This window comes from Meles meles, chromosome 18 (assembly GCF_922984935.1).
Source record: "Meles meles chromosome 18, mMelMel3.1 paternal haplotype, whole genome shotgun sequence".
NCBI classification, from domain to species: domain Eukaryota; kingdom Metazoa; phylum Chordata; class Mammalia; order Carnivora; family Mustelidae; genus Meles; species Meles meles.
The window spans coordinates 20,148,141-20,161,375 of NC_060083.1; the positions used below are offsets into that span (position 1 = coordinate 20,148,141).

General features: G+C 44.9%; 1 protein-coding gene across 5 annotated transcripts in view; it reads right to left on the reverse strand.

Moving 5' to 3' along the window:
• Positions 1-3,638, reverse strand: part of RHOT1 (ras homolog family member T1) — a 61,427-nt gene extending 57,789 nt beyond the window's left edge. For 2 of the 5 annotated variants that reach the window (XM_045984621.1, XM_045984622.1), the window contains exon 1: positions 3,325-3,634. In XM_045984621.1, coding sequence (XP_045840577.1) covers positions 3,325-3,400 — 76 coding nt within the window. In that variant the 5' untranslated portion in view covers positions 3,401-3,634. Of the gene's footprint in view, positions 1-3,324 lie in introns of all 5 variants that reach the window. The other 3 variants (XM_045984620.1, XM_045984624.1, XM_045984623.1) reach the window with 3 other exon arrangements.
• Positions 3,639-13,235: the final 9,597 nt, after the last annotated feature.

Here is a 13,235-nt window from a genome sequence, read left to right on the forward strand (position 1 = left end):
CCTAGGCCAGAGCCAACTGAAGCCTGAGCAAGTTTGGCTTGAACTAGTTTCGATGATAAACTAATCAGTTAGACATATTGTGTTAAGAGCCACCAGATTTGGGGCTCCTGGGTGGCTCAGCGGGTTAAGCCTCTGCCTTCAGCTCAGGTTATGATTTCAGAGTCCTGAGATGGAGCCCTGCATTGCATAGGGCTCTCTCTGCTACCTCTGCCTACTTGTGATCTGTCAAATAAATAAATAAAATCTTAAAAAAAAAAAAAAAAAAGAGCCACCAGATTCATTTAAAAAGAGGGTAACAGTTCCACTTTCTTAATGATTTTGACCAGTAAAGACAAACATATCTCAATTTCAAAACAAGACTTCACTAAAACTAGATCTTGTGTACTTTTAATGTAGCTACATGATTTAGACAAAAGGCCATTGAGGTCCATGCTAATTTTACTGCAATAAGGACAACTGTTAAGCATAGTTATACAAATCTAGCTAAATACAAGTGCTGGCCAAAGAATCTGAGCATGAAAAATCATAACCTGAAGAACTAAGTTTTGCGTGGTTGTATTTTTAATGATTTAAAAAAATTTTCTTTGTTTAAAGAATGGCAATTGACTTTTAATGTGGCCTGAATGGACCTTATCATGTTCAATATTACTAAGATAAAGTGCAGAGGGGTGCCTGTGTGGCTCAGTAGGTTAAGCCTCTGCTTTTGGCTTGGGTCATGATCTTGGGGTCCTAGGATAGAGCCCCGTGTTGGGCTCTCTGCTCAGAGGGGAGCCTGTTCCCCCCCCCCCCCGCCCCGCTTGCCTCTCTGCCTACTTGTGATCTCTGTCAAAGAAATAAATAAAAATCTTTAAAAAAAAAAAAAAGATAAGGTGCAGATATTTAAAACACTTTGGATTTCTCTGCAAATAAATACCTTAAAATTTATAGACAATCTAAATTCTTTGACCTGAAAACTAAAGAGACAGTAAGCAATTAGTAAGCATTTAAGCCGGGATAGATCAGAATCCAGGTTCTGGATGGGCCAAGAAAAGATCCATTTCATCTCCAGAGTACAGGATAGGTTTAGCCAACAGAATGTTGAAACCATTCACAACTCTTTGGGACCTTCAGTGAATGAAGCTGTTGCTGTGTGGTTCATGGACAGTAACAGCAGTAAAATGTACTGAAGCGACAGAGAAACAGACCTTACAACAATATCAGAGATGAAACTCCTTTTTTTTTCCCCTCATTCCCCTTAATCATCTTAAAATGACAACTAAACTACTACCACTTTTACCTTAAAAAGTGGGCTTCCTGATAAATCCATGTGTTAGACCAATTTTTTTTAATTTATTAAAATAGTCTTGGTCACACTTATATTTACTCAGCATTTAAGGTGGTAGCTAGGCTAATAGCTGCCAAATATTTACATTAAATCCTGTAATGCTTCAAACATTTCCCCCCAAAATACCACCTTTTAATTAAAATTACATATTTCATATTCAGTCTAATTCTGAAGTTTTAAATGTGAAAAAAATATATATATATGGTAACTTGCCTAAAGCTTTTGGTACAAACCTTTTCAAGAAAAATCTCTTCCTTGAAAACTAAGGCTGTCTTTTAGGTCAGGTTCTCCCTGTGACCAAAAAACTCATGCATGCACACTTTTCTTAACTCTCCTATTTGCTTTCATACCTGCAGAACATGGCCTTTAATTTTTCTAACAAATTTTTAGTTCTTTTTATGTATTTCTAAATAATACTGTAAACACTTTCATTTAAATGCCCTAAGGCCGGACAATATATCTTACATACATATAGCATTTCTATTTAGATGTTTTACAGACTAATTATTTGTAATTGCTTCCTATATTCCAAAATAAAACCAAAACATAGGGTTTTTGCTTCCAGAAAATTAGTATTACAATTACTGTACTATAAGGCTATTTTATGACACAGTTAAGGATCAGCTTTTTAAGTGGCTCATCCACTCACCTTCCCTACCTTATTCCAAATGCATCACGTATGAATCATACGTTAAGTAACACCCTCCTGAACTTTGTCAAGGAAATCCATGCAAAATACAGAATAAGATATAGTCATAAATAAAGACTAAATTTCACAACGGCAAACCAAAAAGTAAACTGTATCAGGCCAAGCTTCTTTCCAAATTCTGATTTTAAAGACTTCTCCAAACAGCAGGTGAACAGAGGTTTCAATGACTATCAAAGAACACTCCAGAAGAGGGTAAAAATGTGTTAGCTTTCTTCCGTGGGAGGGCATCACAGTGACCTGGAGAAGCTACTCTAGGATGAAATGGGGTTTGAAACAGAATGCTTCAAAACATCAATGGCAGAGCATTAACTAATGTACAAACAAGCAATTCAGTCTTCCCAGCCCACTTTCCTATTTTAGTCCTACCAAATGAGTCATGTAACTAGCCAACTGCTATCAAGAAGTCCCTGTTGTTCCGTCCCCAAGTCAGTGAACGGAAGGCATTTCTCCTTTATTATATCTTCAAAAGGTGAAATCTAAGAATTTCTAGGGGGTCTTATGTGTATGTCAGTTTGGGTCTCCTTGTGCCTGTTACTTACAAATGACCAAGTAGCTACCCAATAAATAATGCTTAAGGCGGGGGGGGGGGGGGCGGGGGACGACTAGGCTTTTTGGTGACAATAATTCTCTCAACTAAAGGACCCTCCCCAAATAATTATTCATTCACTGAGCGCTTGTGTAACGAAGTTGAGAGTAAATTTGGGGGGAAATACCGAGGATAGCGGGAGTTATTCCAATGCAAAGTGCAAGGAACGCCGAAAATACCTTGAAGTGAATGTCTAGAGGGTGAGAAGACTGCGAGCACCCAAAAAAAAGAAAAAAAAAGAAAAACCCAGAACCCTGACCTTGCCGGCAAGTCGAGCAGTTCTGCACCCCTCCCCCTAGCTTCCCCGGGAGCCGGTTCACGCTACCCCAATTGGTCAGCCGGCCTCTATCAGCACCTGTCTGGCAGTGACAAGCGAATCTCCACGGAAGACAAGAGGCTCTGAAAAGGAAGCGGCCTCGGAAACGCTTTGAGGCCCAGGAGGAAAGGGTTCCAAGCGGAAAAGGAGGAGAGGACCTTCGGAGGGATGAGGCCGGCGGTCAGAGACTCGTGGGGACAAGGCTGGCGAGGACGACTGGGGGTCAGGAGCAGGAGGAGTTAGGAGGGCCCGGGTGAGCTGAGAGGTTGAGGGCCGCCAGCGGGTCGCGGGAAGGCGAGAGCTAAGGGGCTGGGAGGCCCGAGCGCGCGGAGAGGGGCGAGCAGGCCCGGGGCGGCTGGGGCTGCAAGGGCCCCGGCGAGCGGACTCACGTTCTCCCACCAGCAGGATCCGCACGTCTTTCTTCATGTCGGCGGCTCGCAGGGGCCGGGCTCGGCCCGCACGCATGGAGCGGACACCTCTCGCCGGGAGCGCCCACCCCGCGGAGCCGCTCTCCCAGCGCTGCGGGTACCGCCTGCCAGCGTCCCCCGCCGCCCCGCCCGATCGTCGGCTGGGGCCCGCCGAGCCGCCTCCTCGGCTGCTTCCCCGCTTGGGAGCCGGGACAGCTCCAGCTCCGCCTCCTCCGGCTCCGCGGGCTGCGGGGCCGACGGGGCGCCGCGAGGGACAAGCGTTTTCGGAACGCGAACGCTCTCTGGGCTTGAGCGGCGCCCCCCCGCGTCCGGCCAGCAGCAGCGCAGAGCGGGGGCGCTTCGCCCACCCTCCTCCTAGCCTCGGGATGGGGGGCCGCGGATACCGCCGGGGACTGGGAATTTGAGCGGCAGATCCGCTAGTCTGACCCTATTTATTTTGCAGAATTGGGGCTGGAGAAGGCACTTGTCCAAGGTCACATAGCTAGAGCCTGGCAGTGACTCAGGACGGGAACATTCTCACCGCACTATAAATCTCCGGGAGGGCAGCGACCTGCCTACCAGGTGTTCAGTAGCGTCATTGGACATAGCCCTCAGAAAATGCTTCATTGATGAAAGGGTGACCGGCTCCCGGGATAGAGCCTTTTTCACTACCCATAAACCACCACCCTGGTTTCTTTTGGTCTGTGATGCTTACAAAATGCAGTTCTAAACAATGACATTCTACTTTACCTTGTCCTTGTAAACAGATTCATTTCTTTGTAGCAAACTAAATGACTTTCCTTTGCGCTAAGCCAAACTTAGTTTCTAAAACCAAACTAAGCCACTTTCTGTGGTTTCCTTGGAGCAGTGAGGCTTACTGAACATCATGCTAGACACATAGGTGACACCGGCTTGGAAACGATTACTGACTTTTCTAATGTTGCCTTACTTCCTCCCGGCCCTCTCCATCTGGAGGAATTTGTCGCTACATCCCGACTGCTACCACAGCGCTTGGCACACAGTGGGAGAGATAGATAGAGAGAAAGAATGAATTAATAAATTAATGAGGAAATGCTCTTTGCATAATGTGCTTTTTTTTCTATCTTAAATATTACAAAGTAAGTTTTTAGAGGAAATAAAGTGTGCAAAATACAATCCCCTCTTCTCCTAGGAGGAGCCGTGGGGTGTTGGCATAGCGGTTAAGAGCTGCTGACATGCTCCAGGGGATTGAATCCAGACTCCATTACCTAATTAGGTATGGGATCCCGAGTAAGCGCTTTTACTTCTCCAACCTGTCCATTCTGTAATGTGGCAATAATGATAACAATACTTACCTTGTCAGGTGGTTTTGAAGAATAAGTAACATAATACATGTCAAACATTTGGTAAAGTGCGAGGCTCCGAGGCTCCGTACTTGGTCTGTTGATCTCAGCTACCATTGTTAGAGTGAGGTGGGCTGGGAAGTTATAAGCCACAGGTTTTGAGGCAAATACATTGTTACACTTACACCAGAGTATTTTGCCTCTTAGTATAATGATGTCCCTAAGGAGTATAGGAGAAGAAGGAAGCCCTTCCAAAAAATACTCTGTAATATAAGGAGGGAGATAGGAGAGATACACTCCCTGCTTGCTGGGAGATAATGAAGTCGTATTCTGGGATGGATGCAAATAAGATGGATGGAAATGTGAAATTCAGGAGTCTTGATAATCAGATCTTGCAGGGAAAGGGATTCCACGATGGTTGAATTGAAAAGACCCCTACAGAGCACCTATTCCAATCTCATTACTCTATGGGTACAAGCAAGACCCAGAGAGATACCCTGACTGGCCAATGGCAGGACAGCTGACACTGAGCTCCGACTCTGCCATCCCTAGTGTGTGACCCTGGGCAAATCACATCACTTGTTGCCTCAGTTTCCTCTCTACCAAATGAAGACTATCATCTCTTCCCAGCCTCTGACCTTATGGAATTGTTTGGAGGAGCCCATGAAAGGATATATGTGGAAAAAACTTTTTATTTTTTTTTAAGATTTTATTTATTTATTTATTTGACAGACAGAGATCACAAGTGGGCAGCGAGGCAGGGGGAAACAGGTTCCCTGCTGAGCAGAGAGCCCGATGTGGGGCTCGATCCCAGGACCCTGGGATCATGACCTGAGCAAAAGGCAAAGGCTTTAACCCACTGAGCCACCCAGGCGCCCTGGAAAAAACTTTTTCCTAAAAAAATAAGTGACACTCAGGTACCTGGGTGGCTCAGTCAGTTACGTGGCTGCCTTCAGTGCAGGTCATGATCCCAGGGCCTGGGATCGAGCCCCACATCGGGCTCCCTGCTCAGCGGAGAGCCTGCTTCTCCCTCTCCTCTGCCTGCTTGTGCTCTGATCTCTCTGTCAGATAAATAAATAAAATCTTTTTTTTAAAGTGACAAAAATATTAAACTACAAAAGACAAAGGCCCCTTACAGAGGGGTGAATTCTTTAGGGCACTTCTTGTTCCTAGCCACACTTTGTAGGGAATCTTGATCCCAGGAGTGCAGCAATAGCATTGCGGGCTGAAGACAGTGTTAATTCTGAGGGACTTCTCCAGAAGCATAAGAAGAGACAAGGCCTTCATGGTGTTGTACATGTGTGCTGGGCAACAGCTTTGGCATTTCTATTAACTGAAATGTCTGGAAGGCAGGAGACTAAGAAGAGTTTATCTGGCAGGGAACATCACAGAGTTAATACTGGGAACTCCTTTGTAAATAAAACCTACTTAAGAAACCCAGACTCGGGGTGCCTGGGTGGCTCAGTCCGTTGAGCATCTGCCTTTGGCTTGAGTCATAATCCCAGGGTCCTGGTCGGGCTCCCTGCTCAGTAGGGAGCCTGCTTTTCCCCTCTCCCTCCGCCACCACCCCCCGCCCGCCCCGGCTTGGGCTCTCTTGCACTCTCGCCATCAAATAAAAAAATATAATCTTAAAGAAAAAAAAAAAATCCAGACTCAAGGGGCGCCTGGGTGGCTCAGTGAGTTAAAGCCTCTGCCTTTGGCTCAGGTCATGATCCCGGGGTCCTGTGATCGAGCCCTGCATCGGGCTCTCTTCTCAGCAGGAAGTATGTTTCCCCTTTGCTCTCTACCTGCCTCTCTGCCTACTTGTGATCTCTCTCTGTCAAATAAATAAATAAAATCTAAAAAACAAAACAAAACAAAAAATCCAGGCTCAAGAGCTGCAGAAAAGAGACAATGAACAACCACTTTCAGTAGGCAACAACTAATTGTTTGTACAAACAGACAACAGGACTCATTAAAGTGGGAGAAAGGGTGTCTGGGCCTCCTGGGCTATGTAGGTTTCTTCTTACATCCCCTCTCCATGTCCCGATCAGCTACACTTCTGGAGTTTTGGCTGCCTTCACTCCCTTGATATGCTCTTCTCAAGATATTAATAGGCATCCATCAGGGATCCCTGTGAAGTCCTCCTAGGGACAGAATAGTTCAGAGTTTAAGAGCTGGGACTCTGGAGTCTGCCTGTCTAGGTCTGAACCTCAGCTTTGCCAGGAACCAGTTGTGCTTCATCAAGCAAATTGCTTAACTTCTCTGTAACTCATCTGCAAAATGGTGATAACACCTCGTGGAATTGTTAATGAAGATTAAATGTGTTAGTGTAGTAGGAAAACACTCATAATAGTGCACGGTATGCGGTCAGTGATTTACAAATATTAAATAAATTGTGAAGAAAGTGATTCTGTCCACTTCCCTGAGCCTAAGTGTAGAGCCACGTGATGCCACACTGCAGCAAAACACAAGCCAGGGAATGGAGCTGTTGGCAGTGGAATTTACTGTTGGGATATTACAGATTGATTATTGTGTATTAAGTATATTGGATAGAGCTAAGAGGACAGATTGGAATCTAGAAGGCCCTGTTGGAATTTTCCTCCAGAACACTGCTAGGAAGGAGCTCTACCATCACAAGACAAACTTCCTGCCCCCTCAACTGTGCAGGGTACATAGGGAGGTCTGAACAAAGTACTTTTGCCAGGAGATAACAGGATCCATCTTTTGTTTTTTGTTTTTTGTTTTTTAAGATTTTATTTATTTATTTGACAGACAGGAATCACAGGCAGGGGTGTGGGGGGAGGGAAGCAGGCTCCCTGCTGAGCAGAGAGCCCGATGTGGGGCTCAATCCCAGGACCCCAAGATCATGACCTGAGCAGAAGGCAGAGGCTTAACCCACTAAGCCACCCAGGCGCCCCTAGGATCCATCTTTTTTTTTTTTTTTAAATATTTTATTGATTTGACAGACAGAAATCACAAGCAGGCAGAGAGGCAGGCAGAGAGAGAGGAGGAAGCAGGCTTCCCGCTGAGCAGAGAACCCGATGCGGGGCTCGATCCCAGGACCCTGAGATCATGACCTGAGCCGAAGGCAGAGGCTTTAACCCACTGAGCCACCCAGGCGCCCCAGGATCCATCTTTTATGTCTGTCAAAGAAGGAACTTGCCACACAGCCTCTCTCTACATCCCAGGACAGTGAAACACCCAGGGCCAGTGGGTAGAATATGACTGACATTGGGTGGAACCAAGAGGCTGGCCTCTGATTCGTGAATTAGCCACAGTCCTGGGCAGGAGGCCAAGTCAGACTCGGACTGGCATTGGTCCCACTCCTCAGATCCTTTTATCTCTGGGCTCTCACGTTTAAACCCAAAGTAATATTCATCGTCCACTCATACTTCATTTTTGTCTCCTGTTCTGTCCAGGAAGACTTCTTCCTTTTCCTGTCAATCTGGCTCTGAACGGAAAAGTCCAAAGCCTAGATACAGAGTAAATAGTTAATCTTGCCTTCCAGTGCACTTGCTCTTGGTTCATTGTTCAAACATCCATGTCCTCTGCGTCGTCACATGGATGGGTCTCTAGAGGACACGGATTCTGTTTGCTTGACTGGGTTTGAAGGTCTGTCACTCAGCACAATTACTTATTAAAAGACATTTGAAAACTAACCATGTTGAAAGGCAATTTTTCCACATAGGACCCTCATCTATTAACACAGCATAATTTACAGGGTTGTGGAATCACTGTGTTGTACCCTTGAAACTAATATAACACTGTGTGTCAAACTATACTAAAAAAAAAAAATCCTCCACTCTGCAGCATATAAATGCTTTTAACTTCTCTGTAACTCATCAGGTTCTCTTTACTTTTGGAAAAAGAATGGATGTTTTAAGTATTGAAGTACTGGATACTTTTTTTTTTTTTTTTTTTTGACAGAGAGAAATCACAACTAGGCAGAGAGGCAGGCAGAGAGAAAGGAGGAAGCAGGCTCCCTGAGGAGCAGGGAGCCTGATGTGGGGCTCGATCCCAGGACCCTGAGATCATGACCTGAGCCGAAGGCAGAGGCTTTAACCCACTGAGCCATCCAGGCGCCCCCATAGGGCTCTTTTGATGATTAAATAAAATCCAGATAAAATACATTTATCACATTGTTTAACACATAGTTCAGGCTCACATATCATCATTCACTGCATTTTTTAATTTGGAATTCATTTGCTGACATGTGTCATTTTTCCAAGGGCAAACTGATTAGACTGCCCACTCAAATTATAAACTCCAAAAGGCAAAAATGCACTTAATATAATGTTTTTAAAATTTTTTTAAATATAACTTTTGATCACTGTAAAGACATTAAAACCTTTGCAATATTGACCAGTGATTCTCAGAAATTTTTAGGCCACAGTCTATTTCTGCAAAACAAAAAATTCCATAGAATAGTAAATTTATAATTTCTCTTTATTTCTGCAAAGAAATCATGACAATTAAATATATCCCAAGAAAATAATTCAAAAGAAGAAAAATATATATACCTATACATATTCTATTTAGAGGAACATTGCACAACAGTTAAAAATGGAAAAGCATACAATTATAGTGGAAAAATTAAGTATGGCATAAAATTATTAGAACTTTTGGGCACCTGGGTGGCTCAGTGGGTTAAGCCTCTGCCTTTGGCTCAGGTCATGATCCCAGGGTCCTGGGATCAAGTCCCCGAATTGGGCTTTGCTCAGCAGGGAGCCTACTTCCCCCACTCTCTCTGCCTGCCTCTCTGCCTAATGTGATCTCTCTCTCTCTGTCAAATAAATAAATTTTTTAAAAAAGATCATGAATTAATTTTTAGTACAACCATCTTTTGTAAAATGTCAAGGTTAATTTAATAATTATATTTTAAAAATAAAATTAACAGAAATATTTAGGAGAGAGGCACCTGGGTGGCTCAGTTTGTTGGACATCTGCCTTTGGCTCAGGTCATGATCCCGGGGTCCTGGGATTGAGCCCTACGTCATACTCCCTGCTCCCTTCCCCTCCCTGCCACTGTTTTCTCTCTCTCTCTCTCTCACTCCTTCTCAAATAAATAAAATCTAAAAAAAAAAAAATTAAAAAAGAAATATTTAGAAGAATAGCAATGCTTTGAGACGCTAATATAGGCTACCATATTACTGAAGTCATTTAACAAGTATTTACTGTCCCCACCATGGGTGAGGCTCTGTGCTCAGCGCCAGGAGCACAGTAACGAACAACACCGGTTTAGTATAGACAAAGCAGTGCGTCTTTAGGCGCCCATCTCATCACCAGAATCCTCCAAGTCATTCTTTGTACCCTTTCAAAAACCTTCCACAAGAAGTGACATCTCATCATCCAAATCTTTAGATGTGACTGTTTCGCATTCCTCTGGTAGTCTGCTCTTCCTACCCAACGGTGTTAACAGATGACCCCCGGGCCACACCATGCCTTAACCCAGCAAGCAGGCAAATATCCCTAGAGATCTCCTAGGGAAAAATACCATGGTTTTAGCCCGAGGGGCCTTCCTGATAACTCCTACTATTAGCGGGTCTGCTTTGATCGGATCTAAACATGTTGTGCACCGTTTTCAACTGAGATCTCCCTCTGGACAAGGTGGGCAGTGGGGGGGACACTACAGGGGAAGTAGACCGGATTCACGAAAGTACATGATGTGACACAAAGCAAAGTGGCTGGGGTGGAGGGTGTGTGGGGCAGGATGACAGGAAATGGAGCTAGAGGTGGGGAAGAGTAGAGGCAGGAACTGGAACTTTCTGCTGGAAGCACTGGGGAGCCCCCGGGGGAGTTAGAGGTGGAGGAGTGACATCTGATTTTGTGTTCGGGGGAACTCGCGTTAGCAGAATGAGAACAGAGGGGAAGGGGGTTCTGAGTAGAGACAGAGGGGCTCAAATCAAAATAATCCATCAGAGCAGTGATTCGAGTCTGAACCAGAGTAGATGCAGAGGGAAGCAGAGGGGCCCAGGAAAATTCGAGTAAGCAGAAGCCAGGGTCACAACTTGGTGCTAATTGTCCAGAAGGTGGTGAAGAAAAGATCCTGGGGGTAACTCTAAGACACTGTGTCCTGAACAAAGGTTTAAGACTTTCTCCTCAGGAGGTATTAATTTTGAAAAATAAAGGTGAAAAGACTCCCCTGAGCAGGGAGGGAAGACACAGTCTTCCATAGTGCACCATCTCTCAGAGCCACGTTACCTTAAGTTGTGGAACGAGGTCATTGTAGATGGTGCGGGGACACTTGAAATGGTGGCCTCTGTAGCCAGAATGTTTTTCCCTTTTCCGTTTCTATCCTAATTAAGTCAGGATGAAAGCCTCAGTAAATCTATAACACCCGTTAATCTCCTTCTGTGTGCGTGGGCACGTGCACGAGAGAAAGAGAACGAGAGAGAGAACACACACAAGCCAGCTCCAGAACAAGCCTCCGATTCAGAGCCTTATAGGACAGAACCAAGCCGCTCACCATGTTTTGGTTTTCCATGAAACATATATTTAGGGTTACCACTTTATTTAAGACACAGGATTCTGATGCCTACATCATTTTTTTAAAGTTTCCTTTTGAAATTAATGTACCTGAGGGGGGTTAGTGAGTTGGTTTAGGAAAAAAAATAGTAAGTAAAACATGGTGCAGGAGATAGGCAAGTGTGACAAGAATCGTGGCACAAAGAAGACTGAAGCTTGGGAAACAGTGGCCTGAGAAAGCCTACGGCTGGTTAGGAGGTAAACCCCAAATCAGAACAAATCTTCAACAAAATCCTCATTATAATTAAAGAAGACTCCTCTGGAAGGACACGAAATCACGCAGTGCCTAGGGTTTTGAGTGATTTGTTTTTCTTAATATTTTATTTTGAAGTAATCTCTTCACCCAATGTGGGACTCAAACACACAAACCCCAAATTGAGCAATTACGAATGAGGATGAATTTGGGTTTGGGGCTGAGGGCTTAGGCGGCAGTGGGGAATGATGGAACGGAGCATATAGGAAGGAAAATTCTCTCTTCCTGTCAAAAGTCCCAAGTGCCCCCAGGGAAGGGATTTTTTCCTTTAACCACAGCAAAAGGGCTTGAGGTATCTCCAAGGAGCAGCATTGTTGCTTTTCCTGGCTTGTTTCTGCAATGAGCTGGGAGATAAAGTCTTCAGATTCAACTTTTCCAGAAAAAAAAATGTATTGGAGGGAGAAAAATTAAGGGACAGAAAGATGTAATTGTATGAGAGGTTGCTGTGAGCCTAGGAAGGTGGTGGCTTCCTGGTTGGTAGGGGGTTCTTCTAGGAACCCAAAGCCCTGGACCCCAATAATGGGAACAACCATGCCTTCCTCCAGTAGGTGCCTCTTCCCCAGAAGGTAAAGAGTGTCTGTGAGGTGGAAGGGAAGAGAGAGAAGAAATAGACAGAGGTGGCCGTTGTTGTTAACATTACTCCCTTCTCCCTGACTCCCAGAGAAAAGCACGTCACAGAGATAAGCCTACAAGAAAACATAAGCTTTTGAGAGAAACATCAGCAGACAAGGTGAGAAGCTGCCTCAAGAGTCCTTGGTGCTCTTCCCATGAGCCTTTGTGTCCCCACAGGAAGTCTTTCCAGCCTGATCCATTTGTGGATGATTTCTTCCCCCACATAGTGTAGATCCAAGTGAGAGGTCCTTCACTCACTGGCATTTTAGCTTCATTGTTTCTATTCTGGAGGATTTTTGTTTTGTTTCTTTTGAGGAAGGGTACCACTTTCCACAGTGTCCTGGAAGGCTGACTTGCGGACCGAAAGCTCAAGGCAAAAGCAAAGAAGCAGAGTACTAACCTTCATTCTCTACCTCTCTGACTCTTATGCTTCTGCTTTGGGTTGGAGAAATCACGTGGTGAGGCAACAAACCCCATGCTCACAGAGGCCCCATTATTCAAACCACCAGATAGGATGGTATTTAACCAAAGCACCTCAAGATGCTAAAAACCCTGGGCTCTGAATTCTCAATCTTAGTACTTTGATTTTTTTTTAAATTTTTTAAAAGATTTTTTAAAAAAGATTTTATTTTTTTTATTTATTTGACAGAGAGAGATCACAAATAGGTAGAGAGGCAGGCTGAGAGAGGAAAGCAGGCTCCCTGCTGAGCAGAGAGCCCGATGCTGGGCCGATCCCAGGACCCAGAGATCATGACCTGAGCTGAAGGCAGAGGCTTAAGCCACTGAGCCACCCAGCGCCCCTAAAGATTTTATTTATTTATGACAGAGAGAGATAGCGAGAGAGGGAACACAAGCGGCGGGAGTGGAGAGGGAAAAGCAGGGTTCCTGCTGAGAAGGGAGCCTGATGCAGGGCTCAATTCCAGGACCCTGGGATTATGACCTGAGCTGAACGCAAACCCCCAAGGACTGAGCCATCCAGGTGCTCCTCGGTCTTGGTACTTTTAAAGGGCAAACATCAAGGTGACTCTGGGTGAGAAGATAAAAGCTCCACGATGCAGGAAATGAGAACAGAGAGCCTTTTAAAGGTCAGCTGGCACAAAGAGAGAGGTCTTGTCCTTACTCAGACAACCCGAAGCCATTATACTATTCTCAACTGAGAACGGCTACCACCAACAACCAGAAAAGAAGAGTACCTTGTT